Source organism: Leucopleurus acutus (assembly GCF_964270905.1).
Source record: "Leucopleurus acutus genome assembly, chromosome: 7".
In the NCBI taxonomy this organism is placed as follows: Eukaryota; Metazoa; Chordata; class Mammalia; order Artiodactyla; family Delphinidae; genus Leucopleurus; species Leucopleurus acutus.
This window is the reverse complement of record NC_139150.1, coordinates 110,906,856-110,928,153: the sequence shown is the minus strand read 5'-3', so window position 1 is coordinate 110,928,153 and position 21,298 is coordinate 110,906,856. Positions and strand designations below refer to the sequence as shown.

The following is a 21,298-nucleotide window of genomic DNA, read 5'->3' as shown; positions in this document are numbered from 1 at the left end:
GTGCGTGAGAACAGAAAATTTTAAAACTTTTCCTCACAACTGCCGTGAAGAAGTCTCTAGAAAGCCCTCACTGGTGACCCACAAGCTTTGCTTTAAAGCTCTACAGAGTCACTCATTCACTGGAAAAGCCTTGCCCCCTGAGATGTATCATCTGAAGACCACATTGTTATACAAAGAAAATGAATTTCCCTTTGACTGACAGATGTTTGAATGAATGTGTAGCTTTAACGTTTCCTATCTATAGTCTTAAAAGTGGCCGAATCTAAAAGTTCACCATTAAAAATATCTACCAAAAAATTACAGAAAAGAAGCCTCAGGTGTGTGCATACATTTCACTTAGGGCATTTAAATTTAAAAATAAAAATTTGTTAAAGAAAGTGAAGACTATTAGGCACTGTGATTTTTTTTGTTATTGAATAGGATTTACGGAGTGGCCTATAAGTCCAGTTAACACCAAAGAATATATAAGGTCAAAAGACCTCTTCTAGCTAGTTTGACCACTCATGGGAGAGAGACTTAGATCTTTTAAAAGTTTCTCCAGGTTAGGACACGGGTTCGAGCCCTGGTCCGGGAGGATCCCACATGCCGTGGAGCGGCTGGGCCCGTGCACCACAACTGCTGAGCCTGCGCTCCAGAGCCCGCGAGCCACAGGTACTGAAGCCCGCGTGCCTAGAGCCTGTGCTCCGCAACAAAGAGTAGCCCCCGCTCGCCGCACTAGAGAAAGCCTGCACACAGCAGCGAAGACCCAATGCAGCCAAAAATAAATAAAATAAAATATATAAATTTGTTTAAAAAAAAAAGTTTCCCCAGGTTAGATGGCTAATGGCTAATTGTGGCAATGTTTATTGAAAATACCAGTGTCTCTTTTGTTAACTTACATGTAACATGGGTAAAACTATGTTTATTTCACAGTGTTGCATCAAAAAATATATATAAAATTTTTTAACATAGTACTTTGTACTTAGTGGATGCTCAAGAATTAGCTGGTATACAAATGAAATTTCTCACTGACTCATTTACTTACCATTTAGTTTGTAAAAGCAAGTGACATTTTCTCCTAAGAAATCAAAACAAAATCAGACAAGACTCAGTCTTGATTTTTTTTTTGATACCAAAAGTGAAACACTTAAAAATGTTTGTTTCTCTCCCTTAGAATTGAAGAGATTTTTAGTCTCCTTCTTGAACATAAAATTCCTTATCAATCCCCAGCTGTTGGATCTTAACTCTTGGCTCTACTGAGGTTAATGCCACTGTGGCAGAAACCAGAAGCTTTAAAAAAAAAAGATGTTTTCATTTCTATTTGAGGTATTACTGAAATATATATATTATTTTTCAGATTCTTTTCCATTCTAGGTTATTGCAAGATACTGAGTATAGTTCCCTATGCAATACAGTAAATCCTTGTTGCTTATCTATTTTATATACAGTGGTGTGTAAATGTTAATCCCAAACTCCTAATTTATCCCTCCCCCACCCTCTTTCCCACTTTGGTAACCGTAACTTTGTTTTCTATGTCTGTGAGTCTGTGTCTGTTTTGTAAGTAAGTTCATTTGTGTCATATTTTAGATTCCACATATAAGTGATATCATTTGATATTTGCCTTCTTCTAACTTCATTTTGTATGATAACCTCTAGGGCCATCCATGTTGCTGCAAATGGCATTATCTCGTTTCTTTTTATGGCTGAGTAATGTTCCATTCTATATATGTACCACATCTTCTTTAACCATTCATCTGTTGATGGGCATTTAGGTTGCTTCCATGTCTTGGCTATTATAAACGGTGCTGCTATGAACATCGGGATGGCTATCGTTTTGAATTAGAGTTTTCATCTGTTCTAGATATATGCCCAGGAGTAGGATTGCTGGATCATATGGTAACTCTATTTTTACTTTTGTATGTGGCATTTTAAAGCAGGAAAGAAAATGACAAATTATTCATTAAATGTCATTCCTACAACACCTAACTGTGTGTTTAAAAATAAAGGTGATTCTTTTCTCACTTCTCACACCAGAACACGTTCCAGATGGATAAAAAATTTTAATGAATAAAACAAAACAAAATGTTAGTAAAACTCTGAATTCATGAATGAATTTTAAAAATAATAGTGGAGTAGGAAAGGGTTTACTTATAAATATAATGCATAATAAGGAACTATGAAAAAAGTAAAATAATCTGGGTGGAAAAAATCTTATATTAGATTTATTTTGATCCACTGTAAGTCTCTTTTAATTGGTACAATTAGGCCGTTGACATTCAAAGTGATTATTGATATAGTTTTGATTAATCTCTACCTTATTCATTACTGTTTTCTATTTGTCATCCTTGTTCCATGTCTATCTTCCACTATTTTTTTGTCTTTTGTGCATTAAACTGAGGTTTTTATATGATTTTGTTTTTCTCCACGTCTTAGCATATCAGTTACGCTTTTTTTTCTTTTTTACTTTTTTGTAGTGGTTGCCCTAGAGTTTGCAATATGCATTTACAGCTAATCCAAGTCTATTTTTAAATAGCACTATAGCACTTCACAGGTAGTGTGAGTACCTTAAAATAACAAAATGATCCTAAATAGTAATTCCTTCCTCCTATCTCATCTGTCATTGCTTTCATCCATTCCACTTTTTTATAAGCATACATGAGTGTGTGTACATATATATATATATATATATATATATAATATATATACACAAATACTACATAAGCATACATGACTGTGTGTATATATGTAATATATACAGAAATAATATAATTATACATAAGCATATATAATCTATTACATTGTTGATTTTATACATTGAACAAACTGATATATTAAGAATAAGAAAAATTAAAAAGTGTTAGTTTTTCTTTTTGAAATAAGAACATTAATTTTCTTCCAACATCTTTATTGGAGTATAATTGCTTTACAATGGTGTGTTAGTTTCTGCTGTATAACAAAGTGAAACAGCTATATGTATACATATATCCCAATCCCCTCCCTCTTGCATCTCCGCCCACCTTCCCTATCCCACCCATCTAGGTTGTCACAAGGCACCGAGCTGATCTCCCTGTGCTATGCGGCTGGCTGCTTCACACTAGCTATCTATTTTACATTTGGTAGTGAATATATGTCCATGCCACTCTCTCACTTCGTCCCAGCTTAACCTTTCCCCTCCCCATGTCCTCAACTCCATTCTCTACGTCTGTGTCTTTATTCCTGTCCTGCCCCTAGGTTCTTCAGAAACATTTTTTTCTTAGATTCCATATATATGTGTTAGCATACGGTATTTGTTTTTCTCTTTCTGACTTACTTCACTCTGTATGACAGACTCTGGGTCCATCCACCTCACTACAAATAACTCAATTTCATTTCCTTTTATGCCTGAGTAATATTCCATTGTATATATGTGCCACATCTTCTTTATCCATTCACCTGTCGATGGACGCTTAGGTTACTTCCATGTCCTGGCTAGGGTAAATAGTGCTGCAATGAACATAGCGGTACATGACTCTCTTTGAATTATGGTGTTCTCAGGGTATATGCCCAGTAGTGGGATTGCTGAGTCATATGGTAGTTCTATTTTTAGGATTTAAAGAACCTCCATACTGTTCTCCATAGTGGCTGTATCAATTTCCATTCCCACCAACAGTGCAAGAGGGTTCCCTTTTCTCCACACCCTCTCCAACATTTATTGTTTGTAGATTTTTTGATGATGGCCATTCTGACCGGTGTGAGGTGATACCTCACTGTAGTTTTGATTTGCATTTCTCTAATGATTAGTGATGTTGGGCATCCTTTCATGTGTCTGTTGGCAATCTGTATATCTTCTTTGGAGAAATGTCTATTTAGGTCTTCTGCCTATTTTTGGATTGGGTTGTTTGGTTTTGATATTGAGCTGCATGATCTGCTTGTATATTTTGGAGATTAATCCTTTGTCAGTTGCTTTGTTTGCAAATATTTGCTCCCATTCTGAGGGTTGCCTTTTCATCTTGTTTATGGTTCCCTTTGCTGTGCAAAAACTTTTAAGTTTCATTAGGTCCCAGTTGTTTATTTTTGCTTTTATTTCCATTTCTCTAGGAGGTGGGTCAAAAAGGATCTTGCTGTGATTTGTGTCATAGCATGTTCGGCCTATGTTTTCCTCTAAGAGTTTTATAGTGTCTGGTCTTACATTTAGGTCTTTAATCCATTTTGAGTTTATTTTTGTGTATGGTGTTAGGGAGTGTTCTAATTTCATTCTTTTACATGTAACTCTCCAGTTTTCCCAGCATCACTAATTGAAGAGGCTGCCTTTTCTCCACTGTACATTCTTGCCTCCTTTTTCAAAGGTAAGGTGACCATATGTGCGTGGGTTTATCTCTGGGCTTTCTATCCTGTTCCATTGATCTATATTTCTTTTTTTGTGCCAGTAGCATAGTGTTTTGATTACTGTAGCTTTGTAATATAGTCTGAAGTCAGGGAACCTGATTCCTCCAGCTCCATTTTTCTTTCTCAAGATTTCTTTGGCTGTTCAGGTTTTTTGTGTTTCTGTACAAATTGTGACAATTTTTGTTCTATTTCTATGAAAAATGCCATTGGTAGTGTGACAGGGATTGCATTGAACCTGTAGATTGCTTTGGGTAGTATAGGCAGTTTCACTGTGTTGATTCTTCCAATCCAAGAACACGGTATATTTTTCCATCTGTTTGTGTCATCTTTGATTTATTTCATCAGTGTCTTATAGTTTTCTGCATACAGGTCTTCTGTCTCCTTAGGTAGGTTTATTCCTAGGTATTTTGTTCTTTTTGTTGCGGTAGTAAATGGGAGTGTTTCCTTAATTTCTCTTTCAGATTTTTCATCATTAGTGTATAGGAATGCAAGAGATTTCTGTGCATTAATTTTGTATCCTGCTACTTTACCAAATTCATTGATTAGCTCTAGTAGTTTTCTGGTAGCATCTTTAGGATTCTGTATGTATAGTATCATGTCATCTGCAAACAGTGACAGTTTTACTTCTTCCTTTCCAATTTGGATTCCTTTTATTTCTTTCTCTTCTCTGATTGCTGTGGCTAAAAATTCCAAAACTATGTTGAATAATAGTGGTGAGAGTGGGCAACCTTGTCTTGTTCCTGATCTTAGTGAAAATGGTTTCAGTTTTCACCATTGAGAACAATGTTGGCTGTGGGTTTGTCATATATGGCCTTTATTATGTTGAGGTAAGTTCCGTCTGTGCCTACTTTTGGGAGAGTTTTTATCATATATGGGTGTTGAATCGTGTCGAAAGCTTTTTCTACATCTGTTGAGATTATCATATGGTTTTTCTCCTTCAATTTGTTAATATGGTGTATCACATTGATTGATTTGCGTATATTGAAGAATCCTTGCATTCCTGGGATAAACCCAACTTGATCATGATGTATGATCCTGTTAATATGCTGTTGGATTCTGTTTGCTAGTACTTCGTTGAGGATTTTTGCATTAATGTTCATCTGTGATATTGGCCTGTAGTTTTCTTTCTTTGTGACATCTTTGTCTGGTTTTGGTATCAGGGTGATGGTGGCCTGGTAGAATGAGTTTGGGAGTGTTCTCCTGCTATGTTTTGGAAGAGTTTGAGGAGGATAGGTGTTAGCTCTTCTCTAAATGTTTCATAGAATTCACCTGTGAAGCCATCTGATCCTGGGCTTTTGTTTCTTCGAACATTTTTAATCACAGCCTCAATTTCAGTGCTTGTGATTGGTATGTTTATATTTTCTATTACTTCCTGGTCATTCTCAGAAGGTTATGCTTTTCTAAGAATTTGTCCATTTCTTCCAGTTGTCCAGATTATTGGCGTATAGTTGCTTGTAGTAATCTCTCATGATCCTTTGTATTTCTGCAGTATCAGTTGTTACTTTTCCTTTTTCAATTCTAATTCTGTTGATTTGACTCTTCTGCCTTTTTTTCTTGATGAGTCTGGCTAATGGTGTATCAAGTTTTTCTTCTCAAAGAACCAGTATTTAGTTTTATTAATCTTTGCTGTTGTTGCCTTCACTTCTTTTTCATTTACTTCTGCTCTGATCTTTATGATTTGTTTCCTTTGGCTAACTTTGGGGCAGTTTTTTGTTCTTCTATCTCTAATTGCTTTAGGTGTAAGTTTAGGTTGTTTATGAGATTTCAATTTTCTTAAATTTACGAAAGCTTGATTTGTGACCCAAGATATGATCTATCATGGAGAATGTTCCACGAGCACTTGAGAAGAAAGTGTATTCTGTTGTTTTTGGATGGAATGTCCTATAAATATCAATTAAGTCCATCTTGTTTAATGTGTCATTTAAAGCTTGTGTTTCCTTATTTATTTTCATTTTGGAAGATCTGTCCATTGGTGAAAGTGGGGTGTTAAAGTCCCCTACTGTGATTGTATTCCTGTCGATTTCCCCTTTTATGGCTGCTAGCATTTGCCTTATGTACTGAGGTGCTCCTATATTGGGTGCATAAATATTTACAATTGTTATATCTTCTTCTTGGATTGATCCCTTGATCATTATGTAGTGTCCTTCTTTGTATCTTGTAACATTCTTTATTTTAAAGTCTATTTTGTCTGATATGAGAATTGCTACTCCAGCTTTCTTTTGATTTCCATTTGCATGGAATATCTTTTCCCATCCCCTCACCCTCAGTCTGTGTGTGTCCCTAGATCTGAAGTGGGTCTCTTGTAGACAGCATATACATAGTTCTTGTTTTTGTATCCATTCAGCCAGTCTCTGTCTTTTGGTTGGAGCATTTAATCCATTTACATTTAAGTAAGTATTGATATGTATGTTCCTGTTACCATTTTCTTAATTGTTTTGGGTTTATTATTGTAGGTCTTTTCCTTCTCTTATGTTTCCTGCCTAGAGAAGTTCCTTTAGCGTTTGTTTTAAAGCTGGTTTGGTGGTGCCAAATTGTCTTACCTTTTGCTTGTCTGTAAAGGTTTTATTTAATTCCTGTGTCAAAACTGAATGAGATCCTTGCTGGGTAGAGGAATCTTGGTTGCAGGTTTTTCCCTTTCATCACTTTAAATATGTCCTGCCACTCCCTTCTGGCTTGCAGAGTTTCTCCTGAAAGATCAGCTCTTAACCTTATGGGGATTCCCTTGTGTGTTATTTGTTGTTTTCCCTTGCTGCTTTTAATATTTTTTCTTTGTATTTAATTTTTGATAGTTTGATTAATATGTGTCTTGGCCTATTTCTCCTTGGATTTATCCTGTATGGGACTCTGTGCTTCCTGGAGTTGATTATTTCGTTTCCCTTATTAGGGAATTTTTCAACTGTAATCTCTTCAAATATTTTCTCAGTCCCTTTCTTTTTCTCTTCTTCTGGGACCCTTATAATTTGAATGTTGGTGCAATTAATGTTGTCCCAGAGGTCTCTGCGACTGTCCTCAATTCTTTTCATTCTTTTTTTCTTTATTGTGCTCTGTAGTAGTTATTTCCACTATTTTATCTTCCAGGTCAGTTATCCGTTCTTCTGCCTCAGTTATTACGTTATTGATTCCTTCTAGAGGATTTTAAATTTCATTTATTGCATTTTACATCATTGTTTGTTTGCTCTTTAGTTCTTCTAGGTCCTTGTTAAACGTTTCTTGTATTTTCTCCATTCTGTTTACGAGATTTTGGATTATCTTTACTATCATTACTCTGAATTCTCTTTCAGGTAGACTGCCTATTTCCTCTTCATTTGTTAGGTCTGGTGGGTTTTTACCTTGCTCCTTCATCTGCTTTGTGTTTCTCTGTCTTCTCATTTTGCTTAACTTACTGTTTTGGGGGTTTCCTTTTTGCAGGCTGCAGGTTCATAGTCCCATTGTTTTTGATGTCCACCCACAGTGTGTATGGTTGGTTCAGTGGGTTGTGCAGGCTTCCTGGTGGAGGGGACTGGTGCCTTTCTTCTGGTGGATGAGGCTGGATTTTTTCTTTCTGGTGGGAAGGATCACGTCTGGTGGTGTTTTTTTGGGGTGTCTGTGAACTTAGTTTGATTTTAGGCAGTCTGTCTGCTAATGGGTGGGGTTGTGTTCCTATATTGCTAGTTGTTTGGCATGTGCTGTCCAGCACCGGAGCTTCCTGGTCATTGATTGGAGCTGGGTGTTAGCATTGAGATGGAGATCTCTGGGAGAGCTCCCACCGATTGATATTACATGGAGTCAGGAGGTCTCTGGTTGTCCAGTGTTGTGAACTTGGTTCTCCCACCTCAGAGGCTCAGGCCTGATACACGGCCGGAGTATCAAGACCCTGTCAGCCACACAGCTCAGAAGAAAAGGGAGAAAAAGAAAGCAAGGAGGAATAAAATTAAATTAAAAAGTTATTAAAATAAAAAAAGTATTAAAATAAAGTTTAAAAAAGTAATTAAAAAAATGAAGAGAGCAACCACACCAATAAACAAATCCAGCAGTGATAACCAGCATTAAAATGTAAACTAAGATTAAACATAAAACCAGAAACAAATTAGATGCAGAAAGCAAACCCCCAGTCTGCTCCCAGTTGCTCCCAAAGTCTACCCCTTCAATTTTGGGATGATTCGTTGTCTATTCAGGTATTCCACACTGCTGGGTACATCAAGTTGATTGTGGAGATTTAATCTGCTCCTGAGGCTGCTGGGAGAGATTTCGCTTTCTCTTCTTAGTTCACACAGCTCCTGGGGTTCAGCTTTGGGTTTCGCCCCACCTCTGTGTGTAGGTCACCTAAGGGCGTCTGTTCTTCACTCAGACAGGACGGGGTTAAAGGAGCAGCTGATTACGGGGCTCTGGCTCACTCGGGCCAGGGGGAGGGAGGGGTACGGATCGCTGGGTGAGCCTGTGGTGGCAGAGACCAGCATGATGTTGCACCAGCCTGAGGTGCACTGTGTGTTCTCCCGGGAAAGTTGTCCCTGGATCACAGGACCCTGGCAGTGGCGAGCTGCACAGGCTCCCAGGAGGGGAGGTGTGGTTAGTGGTGGCGGCAGCAGCAGCCTTAGCGTCTCATGCCCGTCTCTGGTGTCCTTGCTGATAGCCGCGGCTCACGCCCATCTCTGGAGCTCGTTCAGGTGGTGCTCTGGATCCCCTCTCCTCGTGCACCCTGAAACAGTGGTCTCTTGCGTCTTCGGCAGGTCCAGACTTTTTCCCGGACTCCCTCCCGGCTAGCTGTGGTGCACTAGCCCCTTCAGGCTGTGTTCACGCTGCCAACCCCAGTCCTCTCCCTGCGCTCTGACCAAAGCCCGAGCCTCAGCTCCCAGCACCGCCCGCCCCGGCGGGTGAGCAGACAAGCCTCTCGGGGTGGTGAGTGCTGGTCAGCACTGATCCTCTGCGGGATTCTCTGTGCTTTGCCCTCTGCATCCCTGTTGCTGTGCTCTCCTCAGCGGCTCCGAAGCTTCCCCCTCTGCCACCCGCAGTCTCCGCCCGCAAAGGGGCTCCTAGTGTGTGGAAACCTTTCCTCCTTCACGGCTCCCTCCCACTGGTGCAGGTCCCGTCCCTATTCTTTAGTCTCTGTTTTTTCTTTTGCTCTACCCAGGTACGTGGGGAGTTTCTTGCCTTTTGGGAGGTCTGAGGTCTTCTGCCAGCGTCCAGTAGGTGTCCTGTAGGAGTTGTTCCACGTGTAGATGTATTTCTGGTGTATCTGTGGGGAGGATGGTGATCTCCGCTCTTACTCTTCCGCCATCTTGAAGGTCCTCTCTCAGGGTGTTAGTTTTTATTTTATCTTCCCTTATGCTTCCTTCAGTGCTCTTCCTTTATGTAGATCCAGGTTTCTGACCTATATCATTTACTTCTTTTTAAAGAACTTTTTTTAAAACATTTCTCACAAGGCAGGTCTAATAGGAACAAATTCCGTCAATTTTTGTTTGTCTGAGATGACCTTACTTCTCCTTCAGTTTTGCAGGTTAGTTTCACAGGGTATGGAGTTCTACGTGGGGAGGTTTTTTCTCTCAATTCTTTAACTCTTTCACTCCACTCTCTTCTTGCTTACATGGCTTCTGAAGAGAAGTTGGATATAATTCTTATCTTTGTTCCTCTGTAGGTAAGGAGTTTTTCCTCTGTTTTCTTTTGAGATTTTTTCTTTATCTTTGATTTTCTATCGTTTGAAAATGATATGCCTCTGTGTAGTGTTTTGGTAATTTGTCCTGCATTGTGTTCTCTGAGCTTCTTGGATCTGTGGTTTGGGGCCTTGGATTTGTGGTTTCCTCCTTTGGGGAAATTTTTCTGTCAATGTTTTTTCAAATAGTCTGTTCCTTCCTCTCTTCTCCTTCTGTTGTTCCCATTCTGTATATGTTACATCTTTTGTAGTTATCCCATGCCCTTGGATATTCCGCTCTACTTTCTTAAGTTTTTGTTCTATTTGCTTTTTGGATTTTGAAGATTCTGTGGATAAATCCTCTGGCTCTGAGAATCTTTGCTCATCTGTATCCACTTCTACTCTTAAACCCATCAGAAGTATTCTTCATTTCTTTTAAGGTGTTTCTTTATCATCTATTTTTGGTTCTTTTTTAGGATTTCCATCGCTCTGCTGACCTTGCCCATCTGTTCTTGCACGTTCTCTACTCTTCTGTTGGGACCCTTAGTGTATTAAGCACAGTTATTTAAAATCCCCAGTCTGATAATTCTCACATCCCTGCTGTGTCTGTTTCTGATGCTTTCTCCATCTGTCCTGTCTCTTCGAGTTGTGATTTTGCCTTTTGGCATGCCTTGTGATGTTTTTCCTTGATAGCTGGACATGATGAACCAGATGAAAGAAATTGCTGGAAATAAGCCTTTCATGATGTGGTGTAGAGGTGTGGTGGGAGGGCAGTGCCCACAGTTTCGTGATTAGACCTCAGACTTCTGGTGACCCTGGGCTTCTGAACTGTGAATTTTTCAGCAGTTTCTCAGGATTTTTCTCCGCACCTGGGCAGAATGGTTAGAGGCGGCTAGAGTCAGGAATTTCCCTTCTCTTGGGTCAGTTCGGCTGTACAGGATACATCAGAGCGGGTGGGGCTCTGGTTAACTAGTTTCCCCTGAGGGCAGGCCTTACTGAGAACACCAGGGTGCTCGGACGTATTTCACAATGGTTCCTTCTCTCCTCCTCCTGCCAGGAGCTCAAGGGAATTTTTCTTCAGTACTTACTCTGGGAACTTGGTTGAGCTCCCAGAGATAAATCTCAGTAAAATTGGAGCCTCTCTATGACTGGTTCTTCCAGAAGGTTTCTACTTCTCCGACTTGTCTGCTCAGAGCTCCCAGCAATTTGTCAATGATAGTCAGGTTTTCCTACCCTGGCACTGGTTCCTGGTGTTTGTACTCATGAGCCCCTGCTCTGGTAAGCCTTAGCTCCTGTACTCCGCCATCTGTCTCTGTTGCCCCGTGTCCTCTCCTCTCTTCTGGATCCAAGAAGAGCTGTTGGTTTTTTCAGTGTGTTCAGCTTTGTACTGGTTGTCAAGACAGAGTGGAAACTTCCAACTCCTTACCTGCAGAACCAGAAAACAGAAGCCTTAAATTAGATTTAAATAAAAGAAACCTACAAAATGTTTACAATGTACGTAATTAAGAAAGCTTTAGCAAACATAATATGTAAATTGTTCTTAAAAGAAACTGTTTTTTAAAATCTCCGAACAGTCATTTTACAATGTAAGAAATTCAAATGATAAGTGTATGAAAAATTAATTTTATTATTAGTCAAGAGAAGGCAAGTGTGTGACTAATATATATTTTTACCAGTAAATTTCAAAATAGTATCTAATGCTTCTGGGGATGTGTGAAAACTATCTACTCACTCTAAAGGTAGTCTGGGAATTTTATTTGTAAAATAAAATTTACACCCCGCCACCACTTCCAAGTATACCTAACTAGGAATATTAAGCAAATATGTTTATTTTAACGTTGTTTATAATATGTAAAATTGGAAATAATTTTAAAATATATCTTCAGCAGCATAGTGTAAATTGGGATGCAATGAAATAATATCAACTAGCAGAACTCAGTGAAGTGATGGCTTTTATACAATTATGTTGGAGAAAGTCAAATTATAAGGCAGTATGTATATTAGAATCTGTATACAGATGTTAGCAAACATACACGTAAACTCTTAGCAGTGGTTTTCTCTGAGAGATAAGATTATACTTTTTACTTCTGTGTTGCTTGCTTTTTATCATGAGTGTCTCTCTAAATGAAATAAAATAATATAATAAAATCTTGCTGCTAGAGCTGTTTTTGGAGCATAGTAACAGGCAACTAAAGAAACACACGCATTCATGTCTTATTATCTGTTCTAGAAGATGAAATGGTTTTTACGCAGACAGTAATCCCTTTTTCTCTTCTCCTGCTAGGGAAAGGTGAACATGGGAAACCTTACCCCCTCACTGAAGAGGACCACGATGAGTCAGCTTACAGGGAAAATGGTTTCAATATTTTTGTCAGCAACAACATTGCTCTAGAGAGGTCCCTGCCAGATATCCGCCACGCAAAGTGAGTGTCAGCTCACCTCTGTGCAGAGCGGTTTTTCTTTTGTCTCTTTTGATTCATATGTTTGATGTATATCATGGTGAGATACACAGTGAAAACCTTTGCCCTATTAATTTTATAGAAGCTGTTTATACTCTATAATCATATATATATTTTGGTTTTTGTTTTTTTATTGAAGTATAGTTGATTTACAATGTTGTGTTAGTTTCAGATGTACAGCAAAGTGATTCAGTTATATGTATGTGTATATATGTATATTGTGTGTGTGTGTGTGTGTGTGTGTGTTCTGTTTCAGATTCTTTTCCCTAAAGAAACTTGATGGTTACCAAAGGGGAAAGGTGGGGGGGGGGGGCGGATAAATTAGGATTTGGGGATATATACACTACTATATATAAGATAACTAACCAACATAATCTTAAATACTTTTTATTTAAATTGAAGTAACCTTTAAAATTCCAAAAGAGTCACTGTCGACTCTCAAAAACTTAATATCTATTTTCATAATTAAGTTGGCGGTATGATCTCCATTTAAGCCGAAGTGCTTTCAGATGACATCTATAGCTTTGCGTTTGATCATGTACATTATGAAGCTCATGTTTTTCTCTGGTAATTAGTGCTGTCAGAACTGTCTACACGTGCATGCCTTCGAACGACTGCATTCTCACCTCGGCCTTATCAGTGCCATTGTTGTTACATTTTCTTAGAAAGTGCCTAACATGAGTGCATCCGTAATCTAAAGGTAGTGCTTGGTCGCTCAGTTTCCCATCACTTAGGAATTGCTTGTGGCTCGTCAGTTGACAGTGGGCTCAGTTTTTACTGAATTGTAGCTAAATATTGTAGTCTGAATGGAAACAAGAAGAATATTACCTACAGTTGGCTGAAAGCCTTCTTCTCTCTGTCCACCCCTGTCTAATCCTAACATTGCTTAATGTACTTTTTTTTCTTGTCTGTTATGGTTTTCTTATTAGCATATGCTATGCCAAAAGTATGCCAAGAACATAGAATGTGGGCAGAATTTGAAATTGTGGCGTTGTCATGCATATTTGTTAAATCTATCCAGCTAATAGAGTATATTGACTTTTGCAGTTCATCTTCCTTTAGAATCATTGGTGTGAGAGAAAGAAAATCGGAGAAGATAAAGGGCATAAATGAAACCAGGACTAGAAATCTCAATTAAACCAGTAATGTACATTACGTAAATCTCCTTGTGCAAAAATAATTAACCCATTAGGGAAAAACAAATCAGTATATTGTGGTTTGGAGGACTACTTTTTAGTTGCCGTATTGTATCTTTATAAATTTGTTTGTTTGGTTTTTTTTTAACATCTTTATTGGAGTATAACTGCTTTACAATGGTGTGTTAGTTCTGCTTTGCAACAAAATGAATCAGTTATATATACACATATGTTCCCATATCTCTTCCATCTTGCGTCTCCCTCCCTCCCACCCTCCCTATCCCACCCCTCTAGGTGGTCACAAAGCACCAAGCTGATCTCCCTGTGCTATGCGGCTGCTCCCCACTAGCTATCTACCTTACGTTTGGTAGTGTATATATGTCCATGCTTCTCTCTCACTTTGTCACAGCTTACCCTTCCCCCTCCCCATATCCTCAAGTCCATTCTCTAGTAGGTCTGTGTCTTTATTCCTGTTTTACCCCTAGGTTCTTCATGACATTTTTTTTCTTAAATTCCATATATATGTGTTAGCATACAGTATTTGTCTCTCTCTTTCTGACTTACTTCACTCCGTATGACAGACTCTAGGTCTATCCACCTCATTACAAATAACTCAATTTCGTTTCTTTTTATGGCTGAGTAATATTCCATTGTATATATGTGCCACATCTTCTTTATCCATTCATCCGATGATGGACACTTAGGTTGTTTCCATCTCCGGGCTATCGTAAATAGAGCTGCATTGAACATTTTGGTACATGACTCTTTTTAAATTATGGTTTTCTCAGGGTATATGCCCAGTAGTGGGATTGCTGGGTCATATGGTAGTTCTATTTGTAGTTTTTTAAGGAACTTCCATACTATTCTCCACAGTGGCTGTATCAATTTACATTCCCACCAGCAGTGCGAGAGGCTTCCCTTTTCTCCACACCCTCTCCAGCATTTATTGTTTCTAGATTTTTTGATGATGGCCATTCTGACTGGTGTGACATGATATCTCATTGTAGTTTTGATTTGCATTTCTCTAATGATTAGTGATGTTGAGCATACTTTCATGTGTTTGTTGGCACTCTGTATATCTTCTTTGGAGAAATGTCTGTTTAGGTCTTCTGCCCATTTTTGGATTGGCTTGTTTGTTTTTTCGTTATTGAGCTGCATGAGCTGCTTGTAAATTTTGGAGATTAATCCTTTGTCAGTTGCTTGATTTGCAAATATGTTCTCCCATTCTGAGGGTTGTCTTTTGGTGTTGTTTATGGTTTCCTTTGCTGTGCAAAAGCTTTGAAGTTTCATTAGGTCCCATTTGTTTATTTTTGTTTTTATTTCCATTTCTCTAGGAGGTGGGTCAAAAAGGATCTTGCTGTGATTTATGTCATAGAGTGTCCTGCCTATGTTTTCCTCTAAGAGTTTGATAGTTTCTGGCCTTACATTTAGGTCTTTAATCCATTTTGAGCTTATTTTTGTGTATGGTGTTAGGGAGTGATCTAATCTCATAGTTCTACATGTAGCTGTCCAGTTTTCCCAGCACCACTTATTGAAGAGGCTGTCCTTTCTCCATTGTACATTCCTGCCTCCTTTATCAAAGATCAGGTGACCATATGTGCGTGGGTTTATCTCTGGGCTTTCTATCCTGTTCCATTGATCTATCTTTCTGTATTTGTGCCAGTACCATACTGTCTTGATTACTGTAGCTTTGTAGTATAGTCTGAAGTCAGGGAGCCTGATTCCTCCAGCTCCATTTTTCGTTCTCAAGATTGCTTTGGCTCTTCGGGGTCTTTTGTGTTTCCATACAAATTGTGAAATTTTTTGTTCTAGTTCTGTGAAAAATGCCAGTGGTAGTTTGATAGGGATTTTTTAGATATAAAAAAATTACTGGTTTGCTCCTTAGGTTTTATGTGAATTTGCATTTCCCAATAGTGTTAAGCGAAGAATTAATGTGAAGAAAAAATCCATTTTCCCCTAAGCTGAATGCTTCATATATTGGACTACACCTTCTATCTAGCAAAATTATTCCCATGTCACCTGAAATTATCTACGGTAATTCCCACTACCAAGAACGTTTCTAGTTATGAGAAATTTTCATACCTAATTGCACACCCTCAAAGATGCATTAAATTGCATTGTTGGCATAATAAATATGCTCAGAGCATAATTTCCATCCACTCCACCCCGACATTGCTAATCTTTTCATGCGTATTCAAGTGGAAATATTTGCAGATGAAAACAGTGCAGAAAATCATGGAAGTCAAAAGAAAGCTGATGTTACTGTTCTCCACAGAGAGTATATTTTTAATGCCACTACCACCTTTTGAGAAAAGATATTCTTAGGCAATAATGGAGAAGACGATGGAAAAATGGAAAGAAAAACATTTTGAAAATTTTATCAGAGCTACTAAATTTATAGTATTGGAGGGTATTTTTCTAAATGTTAGGAAAGAAGAATATGGCTAAAACATGGTGTGTGACCATATTCTTACTTCCTGAGGCTGGGTATGTAATAGGACAGACGCTAGTAAAATGATACCAAGAAGAGAACTCAAACAAACAGACGGTCTTAACAGAAGATTGGAGAAGCATGCCAGCAGCATGTTAAGTGTGAGATCCCAGGAATGGTCATTTACTTGGTTAGCCCAGTTTCTGACTCTCAGTAATGCAGGAAGCGAGATGAGATGATGCCTCTGATTTTGTCAGCGTGCCACCTGCAGGAAACCGGAAGCCAAAGAAAGTCTTACAGGGATCCCGCTGTTTATAAAGTCCTGTGCTTTTGACCTCGGTTATGCTTCCCACAATGCAGGCATAGATAATTACAGGAGTAATTCAAATTGTAAAAGCAGCTGGACACAGATTCCAGTGTTATCAATTTAAGGAGGCTGCAGGTAATTGACCATGGCTCGTTTATATTGACAGAATCTATGGAAGAGAATGCAAAATGTATGTGACTTTTATAATCAAACGTAACAGTTCTAAGAAACTTTGCATTTGCAGTCAGCCAATTCCAACTACCGGCTCAGAGTGCCAGGAGAGAGGACGTTATTTTTCTTTGCTTTAGGATTTTGCAGTGGAAAATATCCGGGAATACCATCTTGCAATTTTCCTGAACTTGATCGTTATTCCAAAACACATCATCGTGATTCTTACTACACTGTTCTGCATGATAGGTGACTCTCTGTGTATATGCCCATGCTCTTTACCTCTTCATATTCTCAAAAATGTTCATGGTTCTAGGTGCTTTGACATGCTTAGTGCACAGTCTAGTCCACTATTTAGAACATGAATTACTTCAGAAATCCCAATCCAGAGAGCACTTTTATTTGTCTCACTGCTTACTTCTTCACTAGCATAAAAATGAAGAGCTTTCTTTTGGCTTTGTTATTTCATTGAATCAGTAATAGATTCCCATTAAGTAGGAAGCACAGATAAAGGCAAGTCAGTTGGCATGTGTACAGTAATTTAAATCTATACAGAACAAGAACATTTTAACTTATATCCTAATAATAAATTTCAGTCTTTTAACTTACATTTTGAATTTCTTGTGTTTTTTTCCAGTTATTTTTAGCATCCCCTTATCTTGTAAATTACATTTTAGTTTTTCATGCCATCTATGCTTTGGTCTTGTCAAATTTTCTACCTCTTCTTCCATAGTCATAGCCTGACACTTTTGGTTGACTTTTGTACTTTTTTGCAGAAGTATCTATATGATGATCGTTTAAATACTCACTGTTTTCTTCAGTTACTCCCTAATTACGTCTATATCCATAGTACCTGGGCTCAGTCTCAGAGCACCTGAGTTCAACCTGTCCTTAGAACATCTTATATTTCCCGTTTTATCTAATGCAATGTCGATAAGAATTTTACTATGAGAGCTTCTGCATGACAAATGTCCGGTCACTGGATATCTGGCTGGCCTGGTTAGTTTTTCCTCACCTGTATTTTGATTGTGCATTTTCTTTGTATTCAGTCACCCATTGGGATGTCACGCCTTCGTATGCTGCAGAACATCTTATTTTGACTCTAAAACATGTATTTAGAGTACAGAATACATATAAAATAAGGGGGAAGAAAACCATGGAAGGATGACCTGCATAGAAAAGAAATTCTGATAAACTTATGCATGAATATATTGTTAACAAGGGAAAACTAAAGAATAGTTGAGCAAGTATTACTCCCTGGATATGAATGCATGTATCAGCAGTTACCACAAGTACTCCCAAACCATGCTAGAATTTATGTGTGTAAGAAGAAATTACATTTATGAAAACAGGAAGTATGTGAGATTAGGACACATAAGAGTCATGAATAATAGGAGAGTTGAGATCAGCTTTGCAGAGAATTCAGGTAAATGCATCATTGATGTAAGGTTCAGTTTTTGCTCTTAAAGAAGAATCCAGATACCTGTTCATATGCATCCACATTAATTACGATGCAGTTATAAGGTGGCCGAGTAGCTGGGATATTTTTGAGTTAAAGTAGTTCTACTCTGAATTGTGGCTGTTCCTTTTCATCGAAATTTTCCTTTTCGTTTAACTTATATTCCCAAGATAAGGAAGTTTTAGCTTCATGCCTTGACAACAAACAAGATACTGAATTTTAATAGAAAATTCTGAGAGATCTCATCTTTTGAAAACATGTAGGAGAATTTTGACAACCTCTTGTCATGATAGCATTATGGGATTGCCCTCAGCAGTGTTGCAGATATATCAGATTAATGTATCACAACCCTGCTCTCTGCGCAATTTCAAAACCAATGGAGAGATTGTCTCAGAAATGGTTTGAAAGTAAAGTATTACCTTTATTATTATTATTACTAATTTATTTGTTTATTTTTGGCTGCACTGGGTCTTTGTTGCTGCGTGCGGGCTTTCTCTAATTGTGGCGAGCAGGGGCTACTCTTCATTGCGGTGCGTGGGCTTCTCATTGCGGTGGCTTCTCTTGTTGCGGAGCACAGGCTCTAGGAGTGTAGGCTTCAGTAGTTGTGGTACATGGCTCAGTAGTTGTGGCTCGTGGGCTCTAGAGCACAGGCTCAGTAGTTGTGATGTGTGGGCTCAGTAGTTGTGGCGCACGAACTTTGTTGCTCCGCGGCATGTGGGATCTTCCCGGACCAGCGCTCGAACCCGTGTCCCCTGCATTGGCTGGTGGATTCCTAACTACTGCGCCACCAGGGAAGCCCTTACCTTTATCATTGATCAGAGTCTATTGGTGGGCATGGTTTAGACCTGGGCCAAGCGTGATTTCTAATAGAAGGAGGCGCATTCAGCCTTCCAGTCACAGACATTGCCGAGAAAGGACAAATGTAGAATTTCGGGCATGGAGGGCAGAGGGAGATGTCTGGTCTCTGCACGCAAGTGGGTTCCCGTGCACAAAACTGAAGCAGAAGCTGAGCCAAGCTTGATAAACTCTGTAACTCAAACTCAGCAGTCATGTGTCTTTCCTCCTCCTGGTTGGAAGGGACGTCTGGGAGGATGGATGGAGAGAAGGTGGGGTGTTAGCATAACAGCTGCCCCTCCACCCGGGACCATCTGTGGAGGGAAAGGACCTCCTCCCTGGATGAATAGGGCACAGTATCTACTTTGTATACAAGGAGAAAGGCAAATTCTCGATATACACAGATTTGGAGTAATTTTTCTTTTTCAATTAGACTCTAAGTCTAATCATGCCTTCCGGAAATTATGTTGAATAATAATTATTAAAAAGTTAACTTTCCTGACTTGGACCGTGACGCTGAACCAGGCAGTTGTCATTCTGATTTTCTACTTACCCACTTTTCTAAGTCAGGGTGCTAACTTTCTTTATGTCTCTCACAGAGACATTTCCACTCATGGAAGTTTAATGAGATAAGAGGTAAGGATTAATAGTTAAGGTTATTTGTTTAAAAATGTGGGGAAATCTGCCATTTCTGGAAAGCTAATATCATACTTAGTGATGAAAGACTGGATATATTGCCCCTATGATCATGGGGTGAAAGGGATGTCTGGTCTCACTGCTTCTATACAAAATTGTACTGTACAATGTAGTCCAGGCAATTAGGCAAGAAAAAGAAGTAACGGGATCCAAATTGCAAAGGAAGAGTTAAAACTTCTCTGTTGGCGGATGACATAATCTTCTATCAATGTATAGAAAACCATAAGGAATCTGCTGTGAAAACTAGTAGAACTAATAATGTCAGCAAAGTATTAGAGTATGACATCAGTATATGAAAATCATTTTAGTTTTATACACTCACAGTGAATAATCTGAAAATACCTCCAAAGAGCTCAATTCACCATAAAATCAAAATGAATAAAATACTTAGGAATAAACTGAACAAAAGAGATGTAAAACTTACACTTTGAAAACTAGAAAACGCTGTTGAAAGAAATTGCAGAAATGAAGAAACATCCCATGTCTGTGAATCAGAAGAGTTAATATTAACTCGGCAGAACACTCCAAGCAGAGCCACAGATTTGAAGAAATCCCTGTCAGAATCCCAGCTGACTTCACTTTAGAAGTTGACAAGCTTTGGAGAAATGTCCAAAGACGATATACAGATGGCCAACAAACACATGAAAGGATGCTCAACATTACTCATCATTAGAGAAATGGAAATCAAAACTACAGTGAGGTATCACCACACACCTGTCAGAATGGCCATCATCAAAAAATCTACAAACAATAAATGCTGGAGAGGGTGTGGAGAAAAGGGAACCCTCTTGCACTGTTGGTGGGAATGTAGTGATACAGCCACAATGGAGAACAGTATGGAGGTTCCTTAAAAAACTAGAAATAGAACTACCATATGACCCAGTAATCCCACTACTGGGCATATACCCTGAGAAAACCATAATTCAAAAAGAGTCATGTACCACAATGTTCATTGCAGCGCCATTTACAATAGCCAGGACATGGAAGCAACCTAAGTGTCCATCAACAGATGAATGGATAAAGAAGATGTGGCACAGATACACAATGGAGTATTACTCATCCATAAAAAGAAATGAAACTGAGATATTTGTAGTGAGGTGGATGGACCTAGAGTCTGTCATACAGAGTAAAGTAAGTCAGAAAGAGAAAAACAAATACTGTATGCTAACACATATATATGGAATCTAAAAAAAAAAAAAGGTTCTGAAGAACCTAGGGGCAAGACAGGAATAAAGACACAGGCATAGAGAATGGATTGAGGACACGGGGAGGGGGAAGGTTAAGCTGGGATGAAGTGAGAGAGTGGCATGGACATATATACACTACCAAATGTAAAACAGGTAGCTAGTGGAAACAGCCGCATAGCACAGGAAGATCAGCTCTATGCTTTGTGACCACCTAGAGGGGTGGGGTAGGGAGGGTGGGAGGGAGACGCAAGATGGAGGCGACATGGGGATATATGTATACGTATAGCTGATTCACTCTGTTATACAGCAGAAACTAACACACCATTGTAAAGCAATTATACTCCAATAAAGATGTTAAAAAAACAAAAAAAAGTCAACGAGCTGATTCTGAAATTCATATGAAATTGCAAGGGACCCAGAACATCCAAAACAATCCTGAAGAACAACAACAAAATAGGATAACACACACTTCCTGATTTCAAATTTATTACAAGTCAACAGTAATCAATATCGTGTGTTATATGGATAGATACATGGATGAACAGAATATAACAGAGAGTCCAGAAATAGTTCTGTACATCCACGATCTATTGACTTTTTGACAAGGGTGCCAAAGCCATTCAATGTGAAAAGAATGATCATCTAAACAAAGGCTTCTGGGACAACCAGGTA

General features: G+C 38.7%; 1 protein-coding gene across 1 annotated transcript in view; it reads left to right on the top strand.

Moving 5' to 3' along the window:
* GALNTL6 (polypeptide N-acetylgalactosaminyltransferase like 6) overlaps window positions 1-21,298 on the top strand; it is a gene marked incomplete at both ends in the record, with an annotated part of 1,125,661 nt that overhangs the window by 464,349 nt on the left and 640,014 nt on the right. Inside the window, one exon of the mRNA XM_082841967.1 lies at window positions 12,234-12,372. Within this exon, the coding sequence (XP_082698093.1) occupies window positions 12,234-12,372 (139 nt within the window). The remainder of the gene's footprint in view (window positions 1-12,233; window positions 12,373-21,298) is intronic.